The 27,454-nt window shown below is 33.0% G+C and overlaps 2 protein-coding genes across 2 annotated transcripts in view; both read right to left on the reverse strand.

Annotated features, from left to right (window-relative positions):
• LOC112693112 (tetra-peptide repeat homeobox protein 1-like) overlaps positions 1-645 on the reverse strand; it is a 1,854-nt gene extending 1,209 nt beyond the window's left edge. Inside the window, exons 1-2 of the mRNA XM_025568037.1 lie at positions 536-645; positions 3-332 (exon numbers count right to left, since the gene is read on the reverse strand). Of these exons, the coding sequence (XP_025423822.1) occupies positions 3-332; positions 536-637 (432 nt within the window). The 5' untranslated portion in view covers positions 638-645. The remainder of the gene's footprint in view (positions 1-2; positions 333-535) is intronic.
• Positions 646-14,495: 13,850 nt separating this feature from the next.
• LOC112693110 (protein transport protein Sec24B) lies at positions 14,496-26,314 on the reverse strand. The gene is made up of 18 exons (XM_025568034.1): positions 25,875-26,314; positions 25,686-25,742; positions 25,526-25,603; positions 23,160-23,338; positions 18,915-22,961; positions 17,917-18,032; positions 17,738-17,840; positions 17,528-17,654; positions 17,350-17,459; positions 17,050-17,290; positions 16,606-16,989; positions 16,217-16,546; positions 16,032-16,142; positions 15,785-15,963; positions 15,573-15,710; positions 15,306-15,506; positions 14,762-14,865; positions 14,496-14,671 (listed from the first exon to the last, which is right to left on the reverse strand). Exons 2-18 carry the CDS (start codon positions 25,717-25,719, stop codon positions 14,560-14,562), a joined length of 6,594 nt encoding a protein of 2,197 aa, XP_025423819.1. The 5' UTR covers positions 25,720-25,742; positions 25,875-26,314; the 3' UTR covers positions 14,496-14,559.
• Between the last annotated feature and the right edge of the window lie 1,140 nt (positions 26,315-27,454).

Consider the following 27,454-nt stretch of genomic DNA (forward strand, 5'->3'; position numbering starts at 1 on the left):
GCCGGAGCGGCGGCGATTCCGACAGCCGGAGCGGCGGCGATTCCGACAGCCGGAGCTGCGGCGATGACGGCACCGCTGCTGTAGGCCGGGGCGTACGAGGACCCGTAGGCCAGTCCGGCGGGTGCGGCGTAACCGGCGGCCAATCCGACGGGAGCCGCGGCGTAACCGCTGGACAACAGGCCGGCGGAAGCGGCGTAGCCGGAAGCCAAACCGGACGACAGGACCGCACCGGAACCGTATTCCTCGCCGATGCTGCGTTTTTCCGGTTTCTGCGGCGTCTTGTCGGCCCGGGCGAGGGCTACGACGGCCAGAGCGACGACTAAAGCTGACGTCTGCGAAAAGAAAACGATAACGTTACAGTAACGGGTTCCGAGGATCGTTCCGAGCGCTGCGGAATAAGAGTGTTTTTTTTTTTTTTTTCTTCTCCTATTCCGCGGATACGCGACGTCGCATTGCTGCAAGACGATAGCGCCGCTATCGGACCGCTCGGAACGATTCGCTATCGGGTTTCGGCTATCCGCCGGTGCATACTTACGAATTTCATGTTGGCTGTTTGTTCCGCGGTACTCGATCGAATGGTGACGTTTGGAGAACCGAGTCGGCTATATATACACTGCACCCCGTACCGCACGCGCATTACGGGTAGGTAAATATCCGCGACAATAACCAGTTTAAGTGGCGACCAGTACGACCGCGGACGACCGCGACCGGTGTGTTGTGTCATCGTCGACCGCGTGTGTGAAGCGCGCGCGAACGGACGACGATCAGGCGGCAGGAAATAATGAATACGCGAAACCAGAATGTGACAATGACAACGATAATTGATCGTACGTACCACCCGTTCAGCTCCGACGTAACGTACACGATATTCGGTGTACACTCGCCCAAAGCGGACGGCGTGGACGAGTGCGGTTATGCAACGGGGCACCCCGATCTCCGGCTGCGCTCGCATCGCGTACGGTACAACGGTGTGTTGATACAGGATCGCGCAACCGTTTGTCTTCGGCGTCGAACTTTTCGGTTTTCCGCGGGTTTTTTAATTTGTTCACGTGCATTCCAAAAAACATCGAGCAGCTGCCGACGACTCGGCAGCCGATCGTCCGTCCAGCCGTTTAGACGAGAGAAACGTAAGCATTGTGCGCGCCCAAACTCCGGCTGGTCCTGGTAACAATCTCGTTCCTCCGACCCGCAGCTACTTTTCCGTACGACCATACCGGCCGTCGTTATAAATGGCGTTCCGACACGGTATAGGGATCCGCGTGTCCGTTTGTCTACACGATTGCGCGGGCCCGCGGTAAAATGAGTGCCGAAAACAGAACCCTTTGGGGCCAGGACGATTCTCCGACCGAGACAACGGATCCTCGGCTTATTCGCAGTCGGTTCTGAACATGTTTCTGTGTAGGGGCAACGTGCGCGGTGGTAGACTCAACAACGATGTTTAAATGGTGGAACTTACACGTAAGACTGTGGTTCACCCGAGAAGTTTGTGCGCAAAAGGGCTTACCGTTTAGTCTTCTGCGCTGTATTTACATTGATTACTGATGTGGTAGTTATAAGTTTAATTTCATCAACATACTCTACGATTATTATTGTAACGTACGTTAGGAAATGTTTTTTTTTTCTCGTGATTCCTGAATTTTCAAAAAAATATTCCCATAATGATACTTGCAATCATACTTATTAATTAGGCATAGCTCCAGAGGGGGCCACGCCTAAGAGTTCCCTTTAATAAAACTATTTTTTCTCAATTCTATCGATATGTTAAAATATCACTACATAAATTGGCAACTATATAAGTAAACGTAATTGCTTCATAAAGAAGTCTTTCGAATCTAAGAAGAGTAAACATAACTTCGTTTAAGAATGATTGAAGATAGGCCGTTCAATTTATGTTTAATAAATACACATAGAGAAATCGATGTGTATAATTACATATATGACATTTTTGATACTTTTGCTAAGTCAGTCTAAAAATAGACGCTTAAAGTTTGTTATTTAAAATGTGTTTTTTTTTTAAAGTTTTCTTCTAGGGAATTTTTCCTCCCTCCACAAAAATAAAAATAAAAAATAGGTCCCTTGAGCCGCGTCTATTATGAATGCATTATTTACTTCCGTCGAGCCAACGAAACAAAATCAAAACCATTGTTATATTATTTTGCATTCGCTGTCTAATCGATTTTCTAACGACTTCGTACCATACCAATGAATAAGTATCAAGTGCCACTAAGACCTAACAGCTAACAGCTCACTTCGTACTAAGTATAACCTCATTCGAATACGGCGAGGAACAGAAACCCCGTAATACAAGTGTAATATTGTTTTTAAGATACTCGTATTTATGCATTGATTTTCTTTTGTAATATTTTTATATTCATAAACCAAAATCAATAAAATTTGCGGACCTATTATTTCTAAATGATACCAATAGCGCACACAAATGGTACGAAAATAGGTTTAATAATACGTTTAGGCGTATAATTATTGTTTAGCAGTTCAACTACATTACCGTAGACAAAAATAATAATACGTTTGGACTTCAGTAATAACATGCACGTACACTACCATACCAGTTACCGCGATGTTACGAAACGTAACTTTAAAATAATCTACACTTCACCTAACAATTCGATTGGATATAATTCACGATATTTCTTCACCGTTTCGGTAAGATAAAACGCGTACACGGATTTCGATTTTCCTAAATCGAAAATTTTAATGTCTATTGCACTGCAAGCTCGCAACACGAAAATATAAAATATACTTAGGTACCAACCAATTAAGTAAAAAATAAATGCAATATAAACTTGTTGTTCATTCGTTCAGTTATTCGACACTAGTAGATAACTAATCTGCATTCATAATATTATCACATGGGTATTTGGTGTATAATATTATGTTTTTCGGTCCGGTAAATCGGACAAAATCGGTATTGCATTCGAACTCACCTATTATTAAGATGACTAATGTTTGCTGTGCAATTTAAACTTTATTCACAGAGTCAATATAGTTTTGATCGGTAAAAAAAATTAAATTTAAATTTAAAATCATTAGTTACGCCTTATGTTTTAATGTCATAATGCTTTATGTGTTAGTTATGTCTAACCTTGTTTTATAGGCTACTGATTTCATACTTGTAAGACATCATTGAAGCTCATCTAAATAATCCAAACAACACATATTTGAAAAATGTCTAATAACTTTGCATAATATACGTGATACTGTTGATGCATAATAAATATTACTATCGACACGAAATATTATGTAAGCTAACCGTGTTGTTAAGAAGTCCACCGTCTAAAAGTATTGCCCATCATCAAGTATCCATAATTCCGTGACAACAGGATTACCCTGCATACAATTATTTTATACCTGTTTATTTTATTTGTACTCATGCCGAATATGAAATTAAACAATCGTGTGTTTTTTTTTTTTTTTTTTAATAGTTTCTTAATGATAACATTTTATTTATTTAACTGGTTTTGTTTTGCCATGTATGTATAATACATATTGAATATAACGATTTGATACATTTTGTTTTTTTTTTTTTTTTTTGCTGTAAATTTGGCACGTTGCATTATAACGACATACATAATTTGTACATGAAATACATAATAATACAATCCGTAAACATATTTAAACGCGCATCTATTATTTCTGCAAAGACAGGTATATTACCTAGACGTTTCGTGCACTGTTATAGTTTCTCGGATAAAACGTTTCGATATTGGTACAAACACGATGTAACCATTCACTGAACTTCCGAGTTCTTTCTACTTGTATTGCAACGGAAGCGTTCGATTATGGCATTACGAACACGAGGTATTGTTCCGCACATTCACGCGGATAACAACTATTCTACTCGAAGATTCTAGTCGGAATTATTTTTTTCGCCTCGGAGAGCTTTGCCGTTGAACAAATTAACAAATCACTGAAAATTCAGGGGAAACCGGGACTGGTAGCGATTAAAAGCGAAAATCACTGAAGCACCCACATGTTCTGTCGAAAAATGTACGGACGCGATAGAATCACGCGTTTCGGACGAGTACAGAAAAACCTAGTGTGAAATCAAACGATCGGCCTGGACCGGCGCAGCGCGCGGGAAATAAAACGGATGTTTTTTTTAACGTCCGAGCGATTGATCGTACGAACGCGTGTGCCGCGTGTCCGAAAACCGTTTCAGAAACGTCTCGTACTATGCGGTAAAAAAAACCACCGTCGAGTTGCGCAAAGTAAAATGTTCCGCGTTCCGAAACGGGTTTACGCGCGCGGCTCCGCTACGTCTTAGCGCGGATCGGACACGTGAACGTTGCGAGTCCCCCGCGGACGTGAACGCCGAGCGGACCGTAACGCGTTGACATTTCGGCCGGTGTGACGGACTGTTGAGCCAGCGCACGCGGTTTCGTAACGTGTGGAGACGTCCGTGGGATTCCGGAACCGCGGACACAATGACGCCGGCGGACGGACGAGTAAACGATCGGGACGATGCGCGGCGGGAGGTACGGCGATTTCCATATTTTCGTTCGGCCACCGGTTCGGCGCGCGCATCCGTTCGGTCCGCACGCGGAACGGTCGGCCGTCGTTGCGTAATCGTTTTTTAATCGTTTCGTACCGTTTTTTTTTTTTTACGACCGCGTTACGGGGACAATGTCTCCGCGCGGCGCTTCCGTCGGAATGCGTTCGCAACCCGTTCCGCGATGTCGGCACCGTCCGGACGCAAACGATTGCGTGCGTGCCGAGCGGAAGACGGAACGCATGGTGTTGCGCGGATCCGTCCGATCCGAACACCGCTGCGTGACCACCCTAACGTGTTCCTTAAGGACACCGCGTCCATTCGCGTCCTCTTCGCAGCCGACCATCGACCGTCGTTTCAAATGCGTTTTGTTTCGGACTCGAAGCGAGTTCTCGGAGACGTGTTTCTATTGCGAGACGTGTTTTTTTTTTCCCGGCTCCGACGGGGAGAAGAAAACCCCCGAGAAATAACAATTTTTTATTATAAATATTAAATCTACGCGAGAAGATTGAATAACGTTTTACAATTATGTAGTTTTCAGGTTTTTATTTTGAACGCGTGAAATTGCGATTTCCAAGACTTGATATTTGAATATATTACACGTAACGTTGATCCTTTTCTATAGTTTCTTAATCATTTTTTTTATACATAATTTAAAGATTTACATTTCGTTGACGTTTAACATTGGAAATTTCGCTTATAATTATTTTAAATTAGTTTTATAAGTTATTTACGTATGGTTAAGAATTGACATTTTAATGTATGAAATGATTACCAAGGCTCGGGAGTGAAAGCATTTGTTTATTTTTATTCGTTGACTTAAAATGTAGCAGAGTGCTGTATAAGTGTATGTCAAGCTATAACACGTACAATTATGAATTTTAAAAGTGCCTTTTTTTGCTTTTTTCAGCAATTTTTCAAAAAAATGCTTATTTCCAGTTTTTCTGATTATTCTTGCTTATTTGACCAGTATTGTTTACGTTTTTATAGTTTTATCCTGCAAAGTCGTTTTTGATAGAATTAAAAATAAAAATAATTCTTATCTTATCTACGTTGTCACGTAGTTCGTCACTGTCCGAGGCATCGTTTTAGGGCTAACAAAGATTTCAGAAAAATCCCTTAGAAAATTCATAAAAGCCTTAGTCTTGAAAGTGAAGATTTATTTTTATTATGTTTGATTTTTTAGTTCAAATTTCATAGTTTTTTTTTTTTCAAATAAATATTTTTGCTTGATTTTAAATTTATTAAATGCTTATTTTAGTGCTTATATTGATGTTTTTAAGCGCTTTTTTAAACGCTTATTTCAATGATTTTAAGTGCTATAAGTCCCGAGCCCTGATGATTAGCATACTGAAACTATACATTTTAAAATATCTCCACGATATAAGTCGATAAGATTTTTATTTTTAGATCAACATTATTAGTTAGTGAACATTTTAATAGCAGAACAAAATTTTGCTTGATATTATTTTCAGAATTTATCAATTTCGCAAAAATAAACATTTAATTCTAAAATAATAATACAACATTACAGGATTGCTTTCATGCGATGAGCGAAGCGAGACGACGATTGTCCAACGTTGAATTACTGTAAGAACATATACTTTTAATTTTTAATCATATTGATTCAACTCCACCTGCAGTATAAACATAGAGTAAATAGACTATAAAACGTGCATACCTCTATCGCAATATACGCTCTTGTTGATTGTCTATAATAATAGTAGAAACGAAACAATGGTTATGATAACCAAACGTATGAATAAAGAGCTTAATAATAGCAGTTATCTATTATCTTATAGGTTCATTTCAATAATTTGCTAATATTTATTCTACGAGTATTCTTTATCTGATATAAGCTATTGTATTAAAAAAAAAAAAAAATCTTACGCTTACAAATTTCGAAAATATTTAAATTTGACTTCGTTATGATATTAAAAATGTTGTCTGTATACAACACCAAATGTATTATGATCGTTTATTTAAACGTTTACAATTAAACTTAAGGGAATCGTTTTTTTTTTTTTTTTTTGATTTAAAAGAGATTTATTTCAAAAAGTGAGAACTCTTAAAAAGAATAAAAATATAATTTACTAGATAAAAAGTATAAATATTGTTGAAATAAAAATTGAGAATTGTTATTAAAAATTAGATTATTTATTATTTAAATACAAATCATTTTATAGAAAGCCTATTTGATTTAAGTTTAATAAAATTATACTTTCAAAGTATAGTTTAATTTACATTTTCTATCAGAAACCTCTCATGATTGTGATGATCAAAACATTTACATTTTCTAATAGTCAAATAGACATAAAATAAACACACATACACACATCGTAAAACTAATACATTCAATGTTTTACTCAGAATCTAAAATGTTAAAATTTAGTTTCGACATTTATCGCATTCAAAAATTGTATAATAAGTATATTAATACGAATGCGTTCATTTTACAAACAAAAATATTTTACAACGGTTAAATTACAGAAAATTACAGTCTCAATTTTTATATTTTCAAAAAAAAAAAAAACAATTTTGTGTTTTTTTAATGTTTATCAGCAAAAACAATAAATTGATTAATTACGCAATCTCGTGACTTTCACATTTATCTACTACGTGTCATCATGTCTACAATTGTAAATGACTAATAATTTTATTAATAATTGCTGATAGATGCTTTATTTAGTCAATGATATCTTCATTTTAACCATTTTTATCATCAATTATTCATTATTAGTATTAAAAACATACAAACTCGTTTTATTCCGTAAATTGAGTCAAGTATAAATGTCCAAGCTTGGGCATCCAGGTTGATCAACTTTTATTTACTGCCTCTCTGTGCCTGATAATGGATTACAAATATTTCGATTTTATGGCACAGCTTTTATTCAAGATTTTAAATCTAAAACTAAACATGTTGATTAGTTCTAACACATAATCTTGTTGCAACTGTGTACCGTGATATTTCATACATAGGTACTTATTATTCAGCTAGAAAATAAAAAAAACAATCAATTAAATATGACTTTATGCTCGGCTAAAACTGTACAACAGTTTAATTTCAACTAAATATTAATATAACTGTTAAGTCTGGGATTAATATGATTGAAGATCCGAAGAAAAATGCTTTACGATGTAACGATGTACACATTTTGAATTGAAAAATACTAAAATACTGAAATCGTTTATGAAATACAGTTGAAATAAATAAATATAAGACACACATTTTGTAAAATATAATAAGTAATAACGCTTAACTTCGAAGTTGAAAACGGTTCAATGCGAACGCTGAAAATTTTATGAAACGGTTCAACTTTAATGGCATAGAATAAAAATTACATGCCGATGATACACAATATTATTTTTGCAGAGAACAAACGTTGTATAAAGCGTATAAAATATAAGCGTCACCATGCTGGCTACCATACACACGTATTTCCACTCTCTTCTCGGCTTATACGTATACGCCATTTAGTATCGCTTAATAGTCAGTATTTTATACTAGGAATGGCAAATGAATAAATTATTGTTATAAATACGAGCGTCTGATTGTCCACCAAATACGTACGCTATATTGTTTATTAAAATGTTATTGCATTGTGTAGTATACCACATAACCGCTCAAGTTTTTAAGTCAAACTGAAGACACTACATTATTAACTTGATCGAGATCTCCGATGTGGATTGTGGATAGTGAAATGATTTTTCAAATAATCCGAAGCGCATTTTATTTTAATCATTTTTTAATATGACCAACATTAAATATTCAACACAAAACTAAATTTATTAAACGAAAAGAGCTTTTAACTACAAAAATTGAGAAAAAAAACAAAAACCAGGCAACTGAAATCACTCATTTCACTAAAAGTCTCGTTCTTCTCAAAATCATCAGATTTCAAAACCTTACTGATAACAATTGTTCATTATTTCTTTTCATCATTAGTTCTGTAGTTTTTTAAATGCGAAGAAAATTTTGAAAAATACATGAAATTAATGTTAAATCTCGTTTAACCATTATCTTAATATTTAATTTCATTATTTGATGAAAAAAAAAAAAAATGTTAAGCTTCATTCCAATACTACTATGGATTACGTGCTACGGATGGATTTTTGTTTTTCGACGAATCACATATCATTCATATCCGTCAATCCGTGACCCGTGCCGATCTAAAATGTGATCTCCGCACTATTCGAAACGGTTAAACGTTCATAAGACATATACTGTTTTTATGCGTCTACGTAATAAAAATCACATTAATAATAAATTGTTCATAATATTTGTATGCACAATTCCATTTGTTCACGGTATAAATCGTACGTAAAAAACAAGTACAGAATTATCTAAGGCAGTGATTCCCAAAGTGTGTTCCATGGGATAATCTTATAGATCCCGCAATTTGAATGTGATCATTGAGAGTAGTAATTGTGATTAACAACAATCATAAACTAGGTATCATTAAAATATGCTTTTCGGAGTATTGGTTTTTCAATAAATTATTGAAAAATTGTGGTTAAGTTGGAGTTAGAGACAAAGTTAGGTTTCATGAACACAAACTGTTTCCTAAGGTTTCAGCAATCGTAAAAGTTTGGGAACCACTGATTTACGGTATACACCCGATACGTGAATTTGCTTTTATTGGATTTCTTTACAGATTATAAATGTTTACATGTTATAAACTATAGCAAAAACACATATAATTTATGATGTTCGTAATGTTATGTTAATACTATAACCAATGATTGTACAATTATTAGTTTCTGTTTTTTAATGCCTTGAGTATTTATTATCAAAAACTTGTACCGACCGCATTGTACTTTGATGAAATCACACTTCCTACAAAGTGGCTAAAAGTAGTCCTTAAACTAAGTTGTATGATTTCAGACGTACGGATGTCATTAAAGTTATCTAATAGTTGTGCGGTCAAATGATCTAGCCCCGTCTCGTTTCGGCAACCGAATCTTTGGATTTCATTAGCAATAATGTGGTCAGCGGCATTCGTGTGTCAACCGCTACATAATGTCACCGTGCGATAAAGTCGTACGCACATACTTAACACATATTATGTATTCGTACACGATACGTGTTATTGCACGACAATTCGTTTTTACGAAAACGTGTTTGCGCGTTACAGTGTAAGGAGTTCTGTGGAAAAATTACGATCCGGGAAGTAATGCCGACACGTAGGTGGCGCACGTGTACATCGTATTATTACGTATCGCGACAGCCGTCGAGTTCTGCAGAAGAACGGTCGAATCCGAGAAAGTTTGATATTCGAACGAACATATAGGTGCGCAATACCAATTGCAGAGAAGACGATAAAAAATGACAAGTATAATAAATAATATTATAATATGTGTAGCGTTATACAACGTTTCAAAATCCGTATCCGTCGCGTAGGTATAATCGTGGTCCGTTTCGAAATATATTCATGCTGTTGACCGAATTATTATACCTACAATGATGATATTATCATCGCAGACGAAGAAATACCGAATTTGTAGTCCATCGTGTTGCGACGAGCGCGTGAAAACCTCCGGTTCATTGTCCAAATAATGCTTTCGTTCAATTCCCCGTCCGCACTGCTGGACCGATCTGATACAATCGTTTCTAATGGAAATACTTGGCTACAGTGGCGGCTCGTGTGGTCCACATAAGGTGATGCACAAATAATTTATAAGGTACCTATGTGGGCGGGTAAGAAGTATTGATTTTGTTACAGGTACAGGTACGTATAACGTGCTTACTTTTCAGACTTGGGCAGAATACTTTTTAAAAGTATTTAGAAAAAATACTCGAATACTTACAAAAAATAGTATTCCGAATACATTATTATATTATTATATTGTAATAATCGTTTAACGCTAAAAGGAACCGGGAAATATTACACGTGATCGATGGGGTTCCGGGAATGAAGACATCTTATCCTGTAGAGGTGTTTGATGCGAACATCCAGTCGAGCGATTTCGGTTGTCGGGGCTTGTTAACTCTTATTTCGAAGTTGGATAGGGACAAACAGTGGTCGAAATGGCTCAAAATAAGTGGAGGGGTGCTTTATAATTCAGATTTCCTGATATCATCATAACATTCTTCACGCCTTGTGTACCTATAATGTATATATATATATTTATTTATGGTTCACATAAAGTATATTATCTTAGTCCGTGGCTCTAAATACGGGTATAATACGAGTTGCGAAACGGCTTGTACTAAACAACACGATAAGCCGGGCGCCCGGGCCATAATGTTAAAAACAATCATTTTTACTGAAAAAAAAAAAATGTCTTCTACATAAATATAAAAACGATAAGTATATCATTTTAAAATGCAAGTCTTATGCGTTATTCAAGACAAAACAAGTAGAGGGATGCCATCCCTCCGTATCCCCCCCCCACCACTTCGAGCACTGGGGAAAAAACGAAAAAATGGCTTACACCGAAACGCTACGGAGAACGATTTGACGAACATATGATTCTTACGATTGTATAACCGTGACTAGAGTTATTCAACCACGGTAGTAGCGTTGATCGCACTAACGCGGTGGCGCGTAAGCCGGGAACGGAAAGGCCGATGTGCCTGGACGAAGTTGTAAGTCGTATTACAAACATGGCACGGACGAGCAACGGCGACGACGACCGTTATTCGTTACCGCCGCATTGTTGGCGGTTACGGATTACGTTAAACGTTAGCGTACCGGTTTTCACTCCGAACGTTGCAGTACCGCTTGTCGTGGGCGCAGTACATTGTGGCGAACAGACGCCGGACGGGCGACCTATTGGATAACGACGTGACGCATTTTTATTTTTTTTTATTTTTAGCACCAAACTCAAATGTTTTAATCGTAAAAATAATATCCTCCGCTCGGCCACTACAATAATATTCCGTTCCAGCCCCGCGAACAAACTCAAACGCTGATGTTCGAAAGGAGTATTTTTTTCCTTTTCACTCCCAACTGGTACCATGTATCGTTGCAGGTCCATTGCCAACAACCATGAAAAACGAATGGAAAGCGAACCGTAATGAAAGCAAGAAATCGGAACGTTCCGAGGACATAGCAAATTAAAATCAGATTTGGAATCCACTGTGAACCCGCTTGAATAAAAATCCGTTCCTGCAATACCATCTAGACCAGTGGTTCCCGAAATGCGCGCCACGGTGTCTTCTCAGGGACGTCACGTGGCCGACCGCTCCCTGATCCGAAAATAACGATTTACGATTTTGTAGTAGACCAAAAAAAAAAAAAAAAAGTCATTGGTTTTATCAAGTTCGATATCCTCGGTTCCGAAAGGGCGCTGCGAGTCGAAAAAGTTCAGGAACCAATGATTTAAACATTATCCGTTTTTCGGAATTACTGATGCGAATCACTGAAAATTTCATAGAATTACTATTTCCACGGCACAGAAAACAAGCCGAATTGTTATTCGTACCACGCATAGGCGTGTGCACGGAGGGCGCTGAGTACGACTGGGCACCCTACAAAATGTTGTAAATGGAGGAAGGGGGGGCTAAAATTTAAGTCCAAGAGTAAAGAGCCCGCATTTCAAAAGATGATGCTTAAATTAAATTAAAATTTACTATAAAATATTTGGTAAAAAATAAATGATGTTTAGTTATATACAAATTAAAACGGAATTTTCTAAATATTCGTGCAAAAACTTACTATGATAATATAACAGCTGCAGTCCACTACATAAGTACAAATCATAAATAATTTGAGTTTTCAGAGAAAAATGTTCGAGGTTCAAGGAAAACGTATTCATTGTACCCAGGGACTGCGCGAGGGGGTGAGCAATAGGGGTAGTTGCCCAGGGCCCCGCGCCTTAAATGATAATTAAGGCCCCGCGGTTCTGATTTAACTGAACTTAAAATATTTTATTGATATAAATTATAAGACCCAACATTTATTTTTCCCAGGGCCTCGCAAACTCTAACGCCGTCACTGATTGTACCACAGTATTAAATAAAGAATTATAGTTATGTTTATTCAATTATTTATACATCGTAATTAATTATACTTGCACGTTTTGTTGAGATATGGTCCAAAAGAATTTTGGGCACCCCCTAAAATACAGGTCTGCGCACGTCTATGGTACCGCGGTATAGGTATAAATATTAAGAGTATTTAGATATGCATATTATAGATAAAAATACACATGAATAAACATAAATGTCTACGTATCAGCACAATGGCGTAATGGTGCGCGCGAAAATCAGTAAATAATAATATTATCACGTAATATCCAGCCGAAGACGATAAACGCGCTTGACTGTGTCATAAATATAAACACTTGTCCACCCGTTACGTAAGCTTAACGTTTTATGAGACCGGTGTCTGGTCTGGTTAAATAAGTTGAAAAAAAAAGCCATTCAAATTGAACTAGGTGGACACAATAACGTTGTTACGTACGTCCTACGATACAGTTAAGTAGGTAACACCTATCGCCAATGATTTTTGAATAAACCTATCACATAAATAATCAACGCCACAATCAGGGTTCGGCCCATTATCCCAGAGTTAAAAGCGGTTCTACTATCTGACCACAGACGTAATTAGTTGGCAGCTAGAGGGTAACTTAACCGCCAAAATGGTTTTTTGCCCCCCAAATAATATAACGAGAAATACTTTATAAATAAAGCAAGTGTGAACCATTAACTATAGTTATTATGACAGCCCGGCACAGACAAATCTAAGCATGTTCGTGACCATTGGATAGAAAACTGCAGAGATTTAAAATAAATTGGTTCATAAAAATTTATTTACTTTTTGTATTTTTCATAAATATAATAACTAATATACAGGGAAAGGCCTTGACTGGATCCAAACTAATTTCAGATCAAATATAAATATTAGGATTGATTTTTTTTTTTTTTATGATTATATCAATTATTCATTTCTGAAAATTTAATTTTAATAACAATTATCTTGATTTATAAATATTATACTCGACCATGGCGCCTTGTAAGCTTTTCAACAAATGTTTTTACAATTGCATACTATTAATAGGGTGGAAATCTTCAATACAAAATTTTATTTTGTTTGCATTTAAAAATTTGATTAATGCGTAATAGGTTATGAGTAGACACACATACATATTCCTGGACATATAGCACAGAAACTACAAAAAAAAATTAATCAAAACAGTAAAACATTAACTGCATTTGGATGACTGATTGATTAATTAATCCATGTTGGGTATAAAATAATGAAATATCAAATGTGAACATCATATGGTTGTGGTTAATCATTTTGAGGAATTCAATTTTTATAAATTGTGATTGCCTAATTGTACTAAAACAGTGGTTCTCAACCTGGGGGGGGCGCAAAAATGTTGAAAATAGAAACATGAAAAATGAAAATGTTGTCATTTAATATGTCGTGCCTTGCCGCTGTGTTGGTCGCCGCCGTTTAGGATTTTTATGCAAATAAATTAATTTAATATTAGAAAAACTTCATTGAAGTTTTATTCTTATTAATCCAATAACTAACATTAAAGTATAGTTTACATATAAATATTATCCATACATCTATCTTATGGTAGTGAGAGGCTGGGGCATAAACTCATAAAATAGTTTTAAAGGGGGCGCAGACCTCAAAAGGTTGAGAACCCATGTACTAAAATGTATTATTGTAGGGAACGTACATTTATTATTTAATAGAATTAACTTGAATATACATTTACAAAAATAAAATTAACACAATTTTAATAAAACAATTTCACAAACAATAATACCAGATATTTATCTGGCTAATAACCATTTAAAACAATATTTTATTTTATTTAGCGTTATAGATACTACTTAACAATAATAATCATTGTACAATAGATTTAAATTCATAATTTAAATTTACAAATAAAAAACCTATAAATTGTATAATTTCAAACTTATTTTTTAAAATTTAATAACGAAAATATAATAAATATATAAATTGCTTGATAGTACAAATATAAACTTAATATTATTTTTTTAAATAAACATTTATAATTGAACAAAATAATTATTTATTAGGTAAATTAAATCAGACAACTTTTTTAAAATAATTATTCTATTACTTAACTTGTTGGCTGAGCCGTTGTAAAAATTCATAATATGATAAGGATGACTCAAATTTATCTTCAACCAACCGACTATAAAAACGTAATTTATGTGGTCCATTATCCCTAAAATAATAATAAAAAAAAAATTTTAATGGTAATTATGAATAATAGTGAGTTTTAAGTATAAAACATAAATAAAAAAGAAATACTCACTTTATTATTTCTATTGGTAATGAATAGGGTTTAAAAGTTTGTAGATAAGAAACAAAACTATGTAATAAATAAGATGGCTTGGAATCCACTTCTGTAAGTGAAGTCTGTAAAAGGAACAAATCAATTACAAATATTGTGCACAATAATATTAACATAATGAAAACAAATAAAACTAAAGAACTTTAGGTATTCATATTTTATGCATAAAATTTTAATAATATAAAGAAAAAGTTTTCAGGATATCATCATTTAGTTTCTACAACATTATCAATGAGAAGAATGGTTCTCACAATCAACCAAAATTTTTTTTGATGCATCGATAAAGATACAGATTGGTAATTAATTAATATACAATAAACAAAATTAAAGTGGTGTTAGGATAAGATTTTATCAATTTATCCTTCAATTTGAAATTATGAACAGAATATAGCCGTAAATTTTTCAATGAAAAATTGTTATAATGTAAAAAAAAAAATTATTACAATTATTAACTACATCGATTGACCAAAAAATAAATCAAAATTAATAGTTTTTTAGAACTTACAATTAATTCTGGCATTGAATTGAAATTCACATAACCAAATAACTTTTGAATAAGTTGATCTGAGCATCTATGTCCAATAAATATTGTTAATGTTTCACTGTCATCCATTAAATAAACACCATTAGACTCAACTCGTTCTGCAGATAGTTGTATGACTGGTGGAAGAGGAACTTCTGTTAACTTCTCATAATTTACTTTAGGCTAAATAAAAATGAATTTAAAATGTTATTATAGTGCTTAATATATCACATTCAAATTAATTCTTACCTGTTCTTCTAAATTATGTATAGGATATAAATCTGGATAGATGTACTGAATAAGACTATTTAAAGGTAAACTTTTCATTTGACACATACTAAACATCCGTTCATCCAGTCGAGTAGGTTGATTAGTTCTAAATGCAGCCTATAAATAATAATAATAATAAAAAAAAAAAAATAGGTAAGCTATTTATAAAGCCAACATATTTTAATAATTACATGTTTCAATGTAGCTAAAATATACAATGGGAATACTCTTAGTGACAAAGGTGATAACATAGTTCCAGGACCACTGTAAGATGAGCAGCCAAGTTTAAATGCAGATAGAGAATCTGAGATAGCATTGAAAAATGCTTCACGCGCATCAGATAATGATTTTTCAGTACTTCGATCAACAGCTAAATAACACATAATTTAAAATTAAAATTTTATTTTTATAATTTTTTATTTACTTAATTCAAATTACCCATTTTTGCTATTAAACATGTAATTGCTTGCTGATCAGCATTATGAAAAACATCATTTAAATTATCAGTAACTGGAATGCATAGTGTGTGCACTCTAATACGTCGTTCAGCTGTAACAGAAAATTTTATAATTAAAAAAAAAAAATTACATATTAATTAAACTATAATTCACTGTTAATATTACCATTGCTGGAAGTATAAAGTAATGCTGCTTGGAAGCAAACAACATGAACTCCATCTAAATTTTCTTCAATAGATAACTGCATTCCATATGCATTATCAGGATTAACATTAGGTAACATAAGCAAATCAGATGAGCGAACAAAGAAATTTCCATGAAAAGAGTGTATTGCCACACCACGTGTACAACGTAATCTTAAGAGAGCTTCAAAACCAATTTTACGAGACAAGTATCGATCAAAACAGTTTATGAACCTTGTTACTAGAGTTGGAGACTTAACATCAAACTGAGAGAAATTATGTATACATCCAGCAGAGTATTTTGATATTCCCGCTAAAAATAATTAAACATAATTAATATTTATTAGATAATTTGTTATAATATTTTCATACAAATGGTAGCAATATCTAAATATTGTGAGGATACAAAAAACATATCAACAGCAATTTGCTCTGCACTACATTCAAGAGCCAGTTTCTTGTAAAAATCAGTAGATGGGTCCATATGAACAACACGATCACCAGTATGAGGTTTCCCATCATCTCTAGGTTGTAAGTTACCAGGCCCACAGTTTGGTAAACATGCTTGAAATACAGTAACTCGACCTCCTCGTGGTGCTAGTAATTTAAAAGCTGCTTGGAGAGCAGCGCCTAAGGCACAACCAGTATTGTAAGACTCTTTATAAAGGCTAGGCAAACTAGTCAATAGATCTTTTATGGCAGACTTATTTTCTTCTAAATTTACCATAAGGCCTTCAGGTAAAGGTAAAAATATATCTAAAAAATAAAAAATAATGAAAATAATTTTAAATTTACAAGGTTATAATTTTTAATTACCAGTTATATCGCTAACAATAAGTTGTTTTGGTTGTCCTCCATCACTATTTGAGATTTGATAGAAGTGAACTGAGGAATCATAAGTGATGAAACCAATATTAGTACGTGAATCACCAGGTATATCATTTGACATAATTTTATTCAAAATTCTATCACAGACAATTTCTAAGTAACCGGTTAAAGTTGCTGTACGAGATACATCCAAAAGGAAAAGATATAAAGCTGGTTGTGGTGGTCTAACCTAAAGCAAGTAAAATTAATAAATTAAATATAATAAATTATATTATTTAGTAAACTAACCATATAATCTTGTGAAGCAATGTACTCAATAGTAGCATTTTGTATTTCTGGCCTTCTTGATGGGTCACCAAGTGTCTTAGTATATGGATCAATTTGAAACTCTGCTGGTACTGTAACACACTAGATCATTTAATACACAGTTCTATTAAAACTGGTGTTGTTTTAACACTGCACTTACATTCATTGACTCTGTAGCATAAGTTACACTTCCAATGTGCATTATCAATAAATTGAACAAATGGATTTATATACGAGCGACAGTTTCGACATCTTGTAATAGTTTCACATTGAATTACAGTTAAACGCTAAATACATCAATTGTATGTATAAAAATAGATAACATACACTTAATTTTATTTAAAAAAAAAAAGAAACAAAATCTACTTACTGATAGATCTTTATAAGGATGTATTAATATTCCTAATGGTAATCTACTCTTATCTAGCAAAGTTTTAGAAGATGGAAACTTGTTCATTGTACAACGAAATATACTGCATCAAATAAATAAAATTAAAAAAAATCATAATTGAATAATATAATGACATGAATATTTTTAAAAAATCATACTCCTGAGAACAGTTATCACAATTAGCATATCCTTGAGGAAGTTTAATCTCTGGTGGTTGAACACCATCACCTGGTAGTACATCTCTTGATTTTAATAAATCCAGATTATCGTAACCCTTTAAAATACATTAAATATTGATTAATGTTAGTTATATTTTAAATTGTATTTAATATACCAAGTACAATAGTTAATAGTAGGTTACATATTGCATAATACACATTTATGGCCAAAATATGGACTTTTTTATGTTATTGAGTAACATTATATTTAATGTAATGAATAGCAGATATCTGAAGACCATATATTCTTAATAATTCTAAGGGAAAAAGGATTTAAAAAAAAAAAAATTTAAATAATTTTATCAACATTTTTAAAAATATCTACTGAAAATTACTAGATTTTAGAAATATATGATAAATCAAATAATGTATTATTTATCAATAATAAAATTATAATAATTAGAGTATGGATTTTGAAGGCATTTACTTTTATTTTTTTGTTGCTTTAAAACGAATATATGTCAGCTACAAATTTGATTTATACTACTCAGAATAAAATGCAAGACATTTTATTTTGCTTTTTTTTTTGTATATTAATGCTTTTTTAGGTATTTTGAGTACTCTTTTTTGTTTTAAGTTACATTTTTTTCAAAATTTGTTCCAAATCTTGTTTTATCATTTCTTGAAAACCTTTTACCATGTGTTAAGTTTATCACATACCATATAGTATAAAGTTAGTAACTAATTCATCTAACAACAAAGTATACACAAATATGCTCATGTTTTGGAAATTATCTACTCAGAATTATAATTTAGTTTTTGTTGTAACAGCTAGTCATTTACAAATTGCCGAAAATTATTAATTTTTTTTCAAAAACCCATTTTTAATGCTTTTTTAAAAAATGTAAATGTAAATGTTTTATTGATTTTAACAGTTTTTGTTGCTTTAAAATCTTTACTCTAGTAATAGTGATAAAGAATAATAATAATCAATTTACCCATGTCTTTGCAAAACCTTGTTGTACAGTTGTAGAATTCTGTTCTGTTTTATATGGGTCTTGTTGTTGATTAAGAAATCCTTGTTGTCCAAGATTAGTGTTTGGTTGCTGGTAATTTATTTGGCTGGATAAACCCATATTACTTTGAAGTGGATATCCTTTAGATGGTAATTGTACATTTTGACCTTGTAATAATGTTGGTGGCTGAGATTGTTGAACATTTATATTCCCCTGACTTTGGTTGTAGTAATTATTAGAAGGTAAATTACTAGGATATACTTGGGAGCCAAGCTTTTGAGATTGTTGATTTATACTAGGAGGTATAGAAGGTAAGTTAGAAGATAGGTTCATAGGCGGCTGTGAAAGCATTGAATTAGTTTGATGTGAAATTGGTGTAGTTAACTGTAGACTTGATTGATTTATATTCGGATGTGGTGGCCATTGACTATTTGCTGGTTGAGCTGAATTTGTGTTGGTATACATCTGATTACTTGGAAACGGTTGTGATGGATATTGATTAGTAATCGTTTGATAAGGTGGAAATATATTTCCTTTAGATTGATTATTAAATGGTTGAGGTGGATATTGAGTAATTGATTGTTGAATAGGCTGAACACCTAGTATGGGTTGTTTATTTAATGATTGTGATGGATAACGATTAGTAGTTTTATTCAATAGACCCGTGTCTAATCCAGGTTGATTACTGATCATTTGTTGGGGAAACTGATTTGGTGTTGATGAAGCCGATGTAATCATACTCATCCTTGGTTGACTTGACTGAAGAGAAGGAATAACTTGAGATTTTGGTTGATTATTTAACATTTGAGGAGGTAACTGATTTACTGTTGTAGGAATTGGTGGAACCATATTAGATCTTAATTGATTATTGAACGGTTGTGATGAATATTTGTTTGTTGTTTGAAGGGGGCTAATGTCTGGTTTGGATTGATTACTGAACATTTGTGGAGGTAACTGATTGCCTGTTAACAACTTTGGTGAAACAGAGTTTATACTTGGTGGATTACTGAATAATTGTGTTGAATATTGACTTGAAGCTGGTTGAGGATATGCTGTAATACCTAATTTAGCTTGATCATTAAATTTTTGTGGTGGAAACTGGTTGATGGCTGATGATGTACACTGTAAAGTTGGTTGATTATTAACAGAAAAGTAATGATTTGAAGTATTTTGCAAAGATGATGGCATAACAACTGGCTTTGGTTGATCATTGTATGTTTGAGGAAGAAATTGAGTAACAGGTGGAACTGCATTAGGGATCTGCTGATTATTAATGGGTTGAGTAGAAAACATGTTAGTTGATGATTGAAGGGCCGATACATTCTCTGACTTAGATTGACTACTGACCATTTGAGGTGAAAACTGGGTAACAGGCGATGACACAGTAGGAACCACAATTGGTGTTGGTTGATTAGTAATCGGTTGTGTTGAATATGGATTTGATATTGGTTGGAGAGAAGAAATAGTATCAGACTGTTGTTGATTGTTAACTGATTGTGTTGAATATGGATTTGATATTACCTTGGTAGGTAATGCAGCATCTAATTTAGGTTTATTACTGAATATTTGAGGTGAAAACTGGTTAGTAGCTGATGAAATAACATTTTCCGTAAATGTATTATTAAATTCTTGAGGAGGCAATGGGTTAGCTATTGGTTGAACAGTTGTCTTAACATCAAGTTCAGATGAATTATTTAATGGTGATTGAGGTATGTTTTTGACTTCTGATAATTTTGATGATGAATTACTAATATCATTAATTGAAGAAGAAAAATTTGAAAGTTCACCAACATCTTCTCTTTTGTTAAATGATGTCTGTTTAGAAAAATATGAAGTCGATGTTAACTGAATCTGGTTAGTTGGTTGATTAACAGGTTGACCTTGTTGATTTTCAATTGTTAAATTAGAAAATTGATCATTAGGTATAATATTATCATTACTTTTAAATGAATTAACATGTGAATTATTAGATTGGAGCGGAATAGACTTTGTCGAGTTTAATTCAATTGTTTCTTTTAGTGATACATTGGAATCTAATTTTAGACTATCAGCTATTTCAAATTTATTTTCTATTGATGATGGTTGTTGATTTAAAGATAAAAAATTTGCTGCATTATTTTGTGAACTAGAAACTTCCACAAAATCATTAGTTTTGGATGATGATGAAAAACTTGAAATAACAGGTTTTATATTATGTGTATTGATATTTTCTTGTTGGCTATGAGACTGTGGATTGAACACATATTTATTATTTGCACTGATAGAATCAAAATAATGACTTGTATTATGACCAGTCTTTGGTTTAGATTGTTGTACAGTTGCATTTTGGTTGTTTACTGTTTGGGATACCAAATCTAATGGTGACTTTGTATTATCATCAAAGGTAGATTTTTGAGATATAAATCGATTTTGTGATGATTGCTGATAATTTGAACTTTGTTCAAACATAGTATCAGTAGAGTTAAAATAATTATTTGATTGAGTACAATTTTCTATTGGTGTTGGAACCTGGGACTTAACATCAGCTTGTTGATTTTCAAATACCTCATTACTTGAAGATTGCAAAGTTTTATCATCTAACTCTGATTGCACCATATTTTTTGAGTCCTGATTATCTGAACTGGTTGAATTGTTAATAACAGCATTAGATGAATTGAACAGACATTTATTCTGTTCATCAGATGTCGGAATTTCTTCTTTTTTAGGTATAGAAGACAAACTTATTTCAGTAGGAGTTGCTATGTCAGATGAAGTCATGAGACCTACAGACTGAGTTGACGTCAATGATGGATTATAAGTTGAAAACTGTTGATTAGTTATAAGTTTACTATCATTCAACTCTTCAGAGGCAGATGATTTTGAAGTATTATACATAGATTGCTGGCTAATTGATTCAATAATTTGTACATTTTGTGGATAATGCAAATTATTTATAGTAGATTGCATAGATTTACAACTATCCTGATCATTTAATATTTGATCTGATGATGTGGACTGATTGCAAGCTTTTTCATCTTTTGTATTACTATTAATAGCACTAGGTTGTGAGTTAGAATTGGTAAGTGAAACATTGAAATTTTGATATACTGGTTGAACATGTTTATTTTGTTGACTATAATTTGTTGGTTGTAAATCCGCATTAAAATTTTGAATAGATGCCGATTTTTGTTGACTTGGTATAGTATTGTCATATGGTAATACCGGCAAACTTTTAAGAGGTTGTGAAATTGAACAAGGAGGTAAATTAGATTGGGTTAAAGTATTTGAATTATTTAAATAGAATTCTTTAAAAGAATTAGCATTGCTATTAAAACTGGGAGTCTGGACTTGATTATTTTCATTATTAAATTCAGTCGAGTTTAAGTATTTTTTATTAGCATGATAATCATACATTTGAACTCTCGATGTGTCGAAAACTTGTTCATTCAATTGAAATTTGAGGTTTTCGTGATTTTCTAAGGTATGTTCTTTTTCATCTTGATTAGTATTATCAGATAAGGGAATGTCTTCAATATCATCATCTTGATTATAAGCACTATGTAAAATTGAATGTTGATGATCATCAACAACTTCATCTTTATTAAGACTTAAATCAGCAAACTGGCTAGGTACTGGGAACTCTTGATTTGAAGACATAACTGTTTTTGATTCTTTAGTTACATGACACTCAATGTTTTTACTCAACACATGTTTTGAAAATACATTACTTGGGTGTATGCTTTCAGAATCTTGATCAGTAGTACTTTCAGAATACAAAGAAGAAGTATGTCGTGGTGAACTCTCAGTAGATGTTTCTTCCATATCATATTCAATGATTTTGGGTTCAGGATAAGATTTGTTTGAAGAAAAATAATTAGGATTCATATTTGCTGATATAGATCCTTTACTAGTATTGTATTTATCTACTTGCGGGAGATCTGAAACTTTTTTCGATTGTTGTGGTAATAAACCAGTAAGATGGGGTTGCAACTGAAAGTCTGGATTTATTGGATAATTTTCAGTATTAGATTGAGCAAGTCTTATGACATCCTAAATCAAAAAAAAAAATTTAAAAATTACAAATGTAATTATTACTAAATAGTATCATAAATTAAAAATTAATGAATTATACAAAATAAAGTATCAAATATTGATAAGAGTATACAAATATTAGACATAAAGTAATAAGATCTAAATTAATCACTCAGAGATATTTTATAATTTCTAAACTTAATAAATTTTACTTACCGGAATTGAAGAATTAGAATTTTCATAAATCTCTTTAGAAACAGTTCTAGGTGGTCCAGACAAATGTGGTGGTTCATTAGAATTCATTTGATATAAATGATAATTCATTGATGGAACTGTATTAGAATTAGAATTTCTTCTTTCGTTAAATGGAGATTGATCATGAGATGATATACTTCCTAAAATAATAACAATAGTATTAATATAAAATAGTTTACAAAACATATAAATAGATACTATAGAAATTATTAAAATACAATTTGAATGTCCTTACCACTTAAATTTAAAGTAAAATTAACTGTAGCAGTATTATTAATTAATTACTGATTTAAAAATATATTATAAAAACACTAGTAAATTGTATCATATACCAATTACATGAAATAGTAATCCAAAATATTCTATTTTATGATTTTCATTTAAACATTTACCAGTAACATTAACCATTTACAGCAACCATTTAAACAGTAAAAATATTAATTTTAAAGAAAAATTTTAAGAAATAAATTTGAAATATTTTAATGTAAGATAATATTAACAAAGAAATTCTGTTATTACAAAACTGACAAAGTATTTTTTTTAAATCATAATTAATAATATGTATATAAATTCTGTAGTATTATGAAGAACAATTAATTGTTTCAACTAACTTACTTATGTAAATAAGTATTAAAAAATGTTTTAATTTTTAAGAAATATACATGTTATAAGAGTAATGATTATTAAAACAAAAATTATGAATGATTTAAGACTAATAACAAGCTGTCTATCTAGCTTGTTTTAAAAATGATAAATATTAGGTATCCTAAATCTGCACAGCACATATAATTTTATAAAAATATGAATACATGTATCACAGTTCCAATTGTTATTATTACCAATAAATATTGTAGGTAAGTAAATTAAAAATGTATAGGTATTTGGCAATATTTTAGGTTACTCTTTAGGTTATTTTAGATATCTCTGTGTAAATTTAGTTCTTTTTGCATTTATTTCATAAGCTATACGGATATTTACCAGTAGGTTATAGATTTAATATTTAGTAATGTGAAGTTAAAAGATACTTATAGAATGTGTTGATGATATATGAAGAAGGTTTTATAATGATTTATTATATACCTCAACAATAATTTCGACAGAGTAACTATGTCAAAATGATAACTATGTGGTTTTTTTGTAATTTTTTTATGATAGTAGTAATATTTCAATCTATTTTTGTTATGAAATAATTTCAAAATATAATATATTTACTATGGAAATAATTGTTTAATAGATGAGTATTGTAAATAAAATAGAAATAATTACATTATATCTACATCAGATAGTATAATAAGACATAATACTATATAATGTGCATATAAAGGTACAATTTAGCATTCTAATTGATGGTACACAAACCTAAAGTATTAATGAATTACCAAATTTTAACCATATGTCAGTATAATTTTGATTTATACTATATATATTTGTACTATTTATATTTACACTATTCACCACAATTTTAATTTATTTTAAATCTATAATAGTAGTTTTGTATGGTTGTAGAGATATTACAACCTTTACTAGTTACCAATTAAATATTAATTTTTGTTTACCATATTTCAGTTTAAAATCTTTTGATAATCAATTAAAACATTTAAAATATAACATATTTATTCAAGATGATTTTCTTCACTTGTTAGTATGAAAATATCACCATAGTTGTGAATTTTAAAAGCAATACAGCTTAAAATTTTAATTCAGGTTAGTTTAAATTTGATTAAAACTAATAATAGAAATTAGAAAAGTAAAATCATTTTAAAGATGTAGAATTATAATTCAGTATACCTATATAACACCTAGAAAATTATCTATATCAACGGTTCCCAACCCATGTGCTGCGAGCAGGGTAGTATTGGGTTGTAAACCGTATAGTATTAACATAATTAATGTGTATTTTTAAAATATTAAATATTAGCAAGTGAAGAAGATTCATTGATTAAACTTTCATGTGATCAGACTCTAAAATTGTTTTTTAAAACCATACTATTAGTGTCATTCTGGTTAAATATTTGACAAGATAATCCAGCAATCCCTAAAATTGCACTTAGAAGATTGATGAGCTATATTTCTACAACTTATGTGATTGAGCTTTTTCTACTAAAATTTTTTTTTAAAAATAAATCGAATATTGAAAGTGATTTAAGACTAAAACTATCCTGTTTTATTTAAACATTGATTCTCTTGTGGGGGGACAAGCAAAGTTAAAAATTACATTAAATAAATAATTTAAATAAACTCTTGAGTAATCTGGTTTTAGTCTATTGACTCCTCTAATAGTAAAAATTACATAAGCAGATAGGATTAAATATAATTTCTAGATTTACCAGAGTAATTATCAGTCAACTGGGTTCCGTCAACGGATGGTTGATTAAACGGAGAAACTCCGTTTGATAGAGAATTGGCTGTTGAAAAAAAAAGAAAACGAACAGTTACAATTGAAGGGATACAACGGTGAGCCAGTGCACATAGTACGAAAATGCTTACGGTTCTGATGGAAATAGTTGAATCTGTGATCCATGGTTATCTTGGTAAACGGAAAACCTGAAAAACGTACAAAACACTCGAACTTGACACGATTCAGTACAGTATACACAGCGATAGGAATGTAGCTCAAGGTTTCCGGGTTGCATAAAAAATCCGAACGCAATCACGTAAGTGAAACTCTCCACTGACCTGTCAAAGCCGTCCACTCACGAGCCGTATTTCGCAAGACTGACCAACGTCGGTTTCATGGCGCTGACGAGGGGGAAAAAAAAAAAAACCAAAAATATTTGGTCGAAACGTATTTTCGAAGTACGCGAACACCTGCGACGCGGCAGCGGTTGCGGGGCGACGAGGGTTTTTTACGGGTTCACTGTTTGGAATCGGGTCCGCGGTGGTGTCGGCGAGTACGCGGTAAATCCCGGGTTCGACGAGACGGAAATTACGGTTTACGAGGCGAACGACACGACGACGGTAGATGACGACAATTAGAAACGTCTATTATCGCGCAGACATTTATCGTCGTGCGCTATCTATTCACCCGATCGCCCGCGCTCGTGCGTGTGTTAGTGAGCACACGCGCGCGCACACACACGAGCAGACACGTCATGTACACGCACACGCACACGAGGCAGTGCGCATTACGTAGTGATTAGAGCGCGGTGGCGACGGCGGGACCGGGGGAGCGGGAGGTGATAGGGCGACCCGAACGCGCCCGCAAACGGTTACGTGGAACCGTCCGGCCTTTCGGGAATTTCGGGACGGCCAGATTTTTCGCTTTGGCGAAATTTTTCGTTTCGCCGAAAGCCACCGGTTTCTCGGTCGACGCCGGACGAACCGAAAATTTCGGCCGGCGACCGTCGGGAAGATCCGTGGCCGCGTTTGCGAGTCGCAACGTCGCGCGCATTCGGCACCGAGGTCACGCGCTGAACGCGACCATTGCCGCCGAGGTGTTCCGAACGTGCGCTATTGTTATGAATGTATACTTCTAATGTAAACATTTTATTTTTTTAATTTTACTTTTTAAATTTCCTCCAGTTATTCCCTTCGATCTTCCGTCGTTCGCCGACCACGCAGAATCGGTTTAGATTTCCAACACTGCTATCGCTTAGTTCTCGGTAAATTTCTAAGGAAAAACGTCAAAAAATATATTTATAAAGGCCGGTTTACACGCAACGACTTATTGTACGTTTTATCGAACACGACTAATCGTATCAAGTAAAACGGAGCGTGTATACAGTAAATCGTACGTCGAATCGGAATGAAATCCAAGATTGGATCGAAAGACTGATGGGCGTGGATTCATTTTACGCGAAGTTGAACGACATGTCCGTCACATGTAATTACAAAATTGGTGTATAATATAACTTTTCGTCCTTTTTAGGTTTAATTTTCTACTGTACGGAATAGTTTTAACAACTTAGTTTCGTTTTTTCTTTGTTTTTAATAATTATAATATATTATAGTAGGACCTATCATTAGTAGGTGTATTAACCTATTATATTTAGTAAATAATATAAAATTTGATTCGCATGGTATTTTTTTGTTTTCTTGCAAACATGTCTGATTTACGAAATTCTGTTGCACACGTACTAGGAACATTATGGTAAACCACAATAGTACTTCTACCATGTCGTCAAACATCACTAAAATAACTGAATGCTATTGAAGAATGAACAGAAATACAGTTGAAACTGGCATAGGAAACTGAGTAAAAGTTGGAACGTGTAGACACTTTATAAAATGTACGTCTTATTGTTCATTTTATATGT

This window comes from Sipha flava, unplaced genomic scaffold (assembly GCF_003268045.1).
Source record: "Sipha flava isolate LNK unplaced genomic scaffold, YSA_version1 80_pilon_pilon, whole genome shotgun sequence".
In the NCBI taxonomy this organism is placed as follows: domain Eukaryota; kingdom Metazoa; phylum Arthropoda; class Insecta; order Hemiptera; family Aphididae; genus Sipha; species Sipha flava.

Coding starts and splice junctions, on each gene's coding strand:
- LOC112693110 (XM_025568034.1), bottom strand. CDS start 25,719: ATGGATCACAGATTCAACTATTTCCATCAGAACC. Junction 16,990..17,049: donor TATTGTTAGCGATATAACTG/GTAATTAAAAAT, acceptor TTTATTTTTTAG/ATATATTTTTACCTTTACCT. Junction 14,672..14,761: donor TTACCAATAGAAATAATAAA/GTGAGTATTTCT, acceptor TTATTATTTTAG/GGATAATGGACCACATAAAT.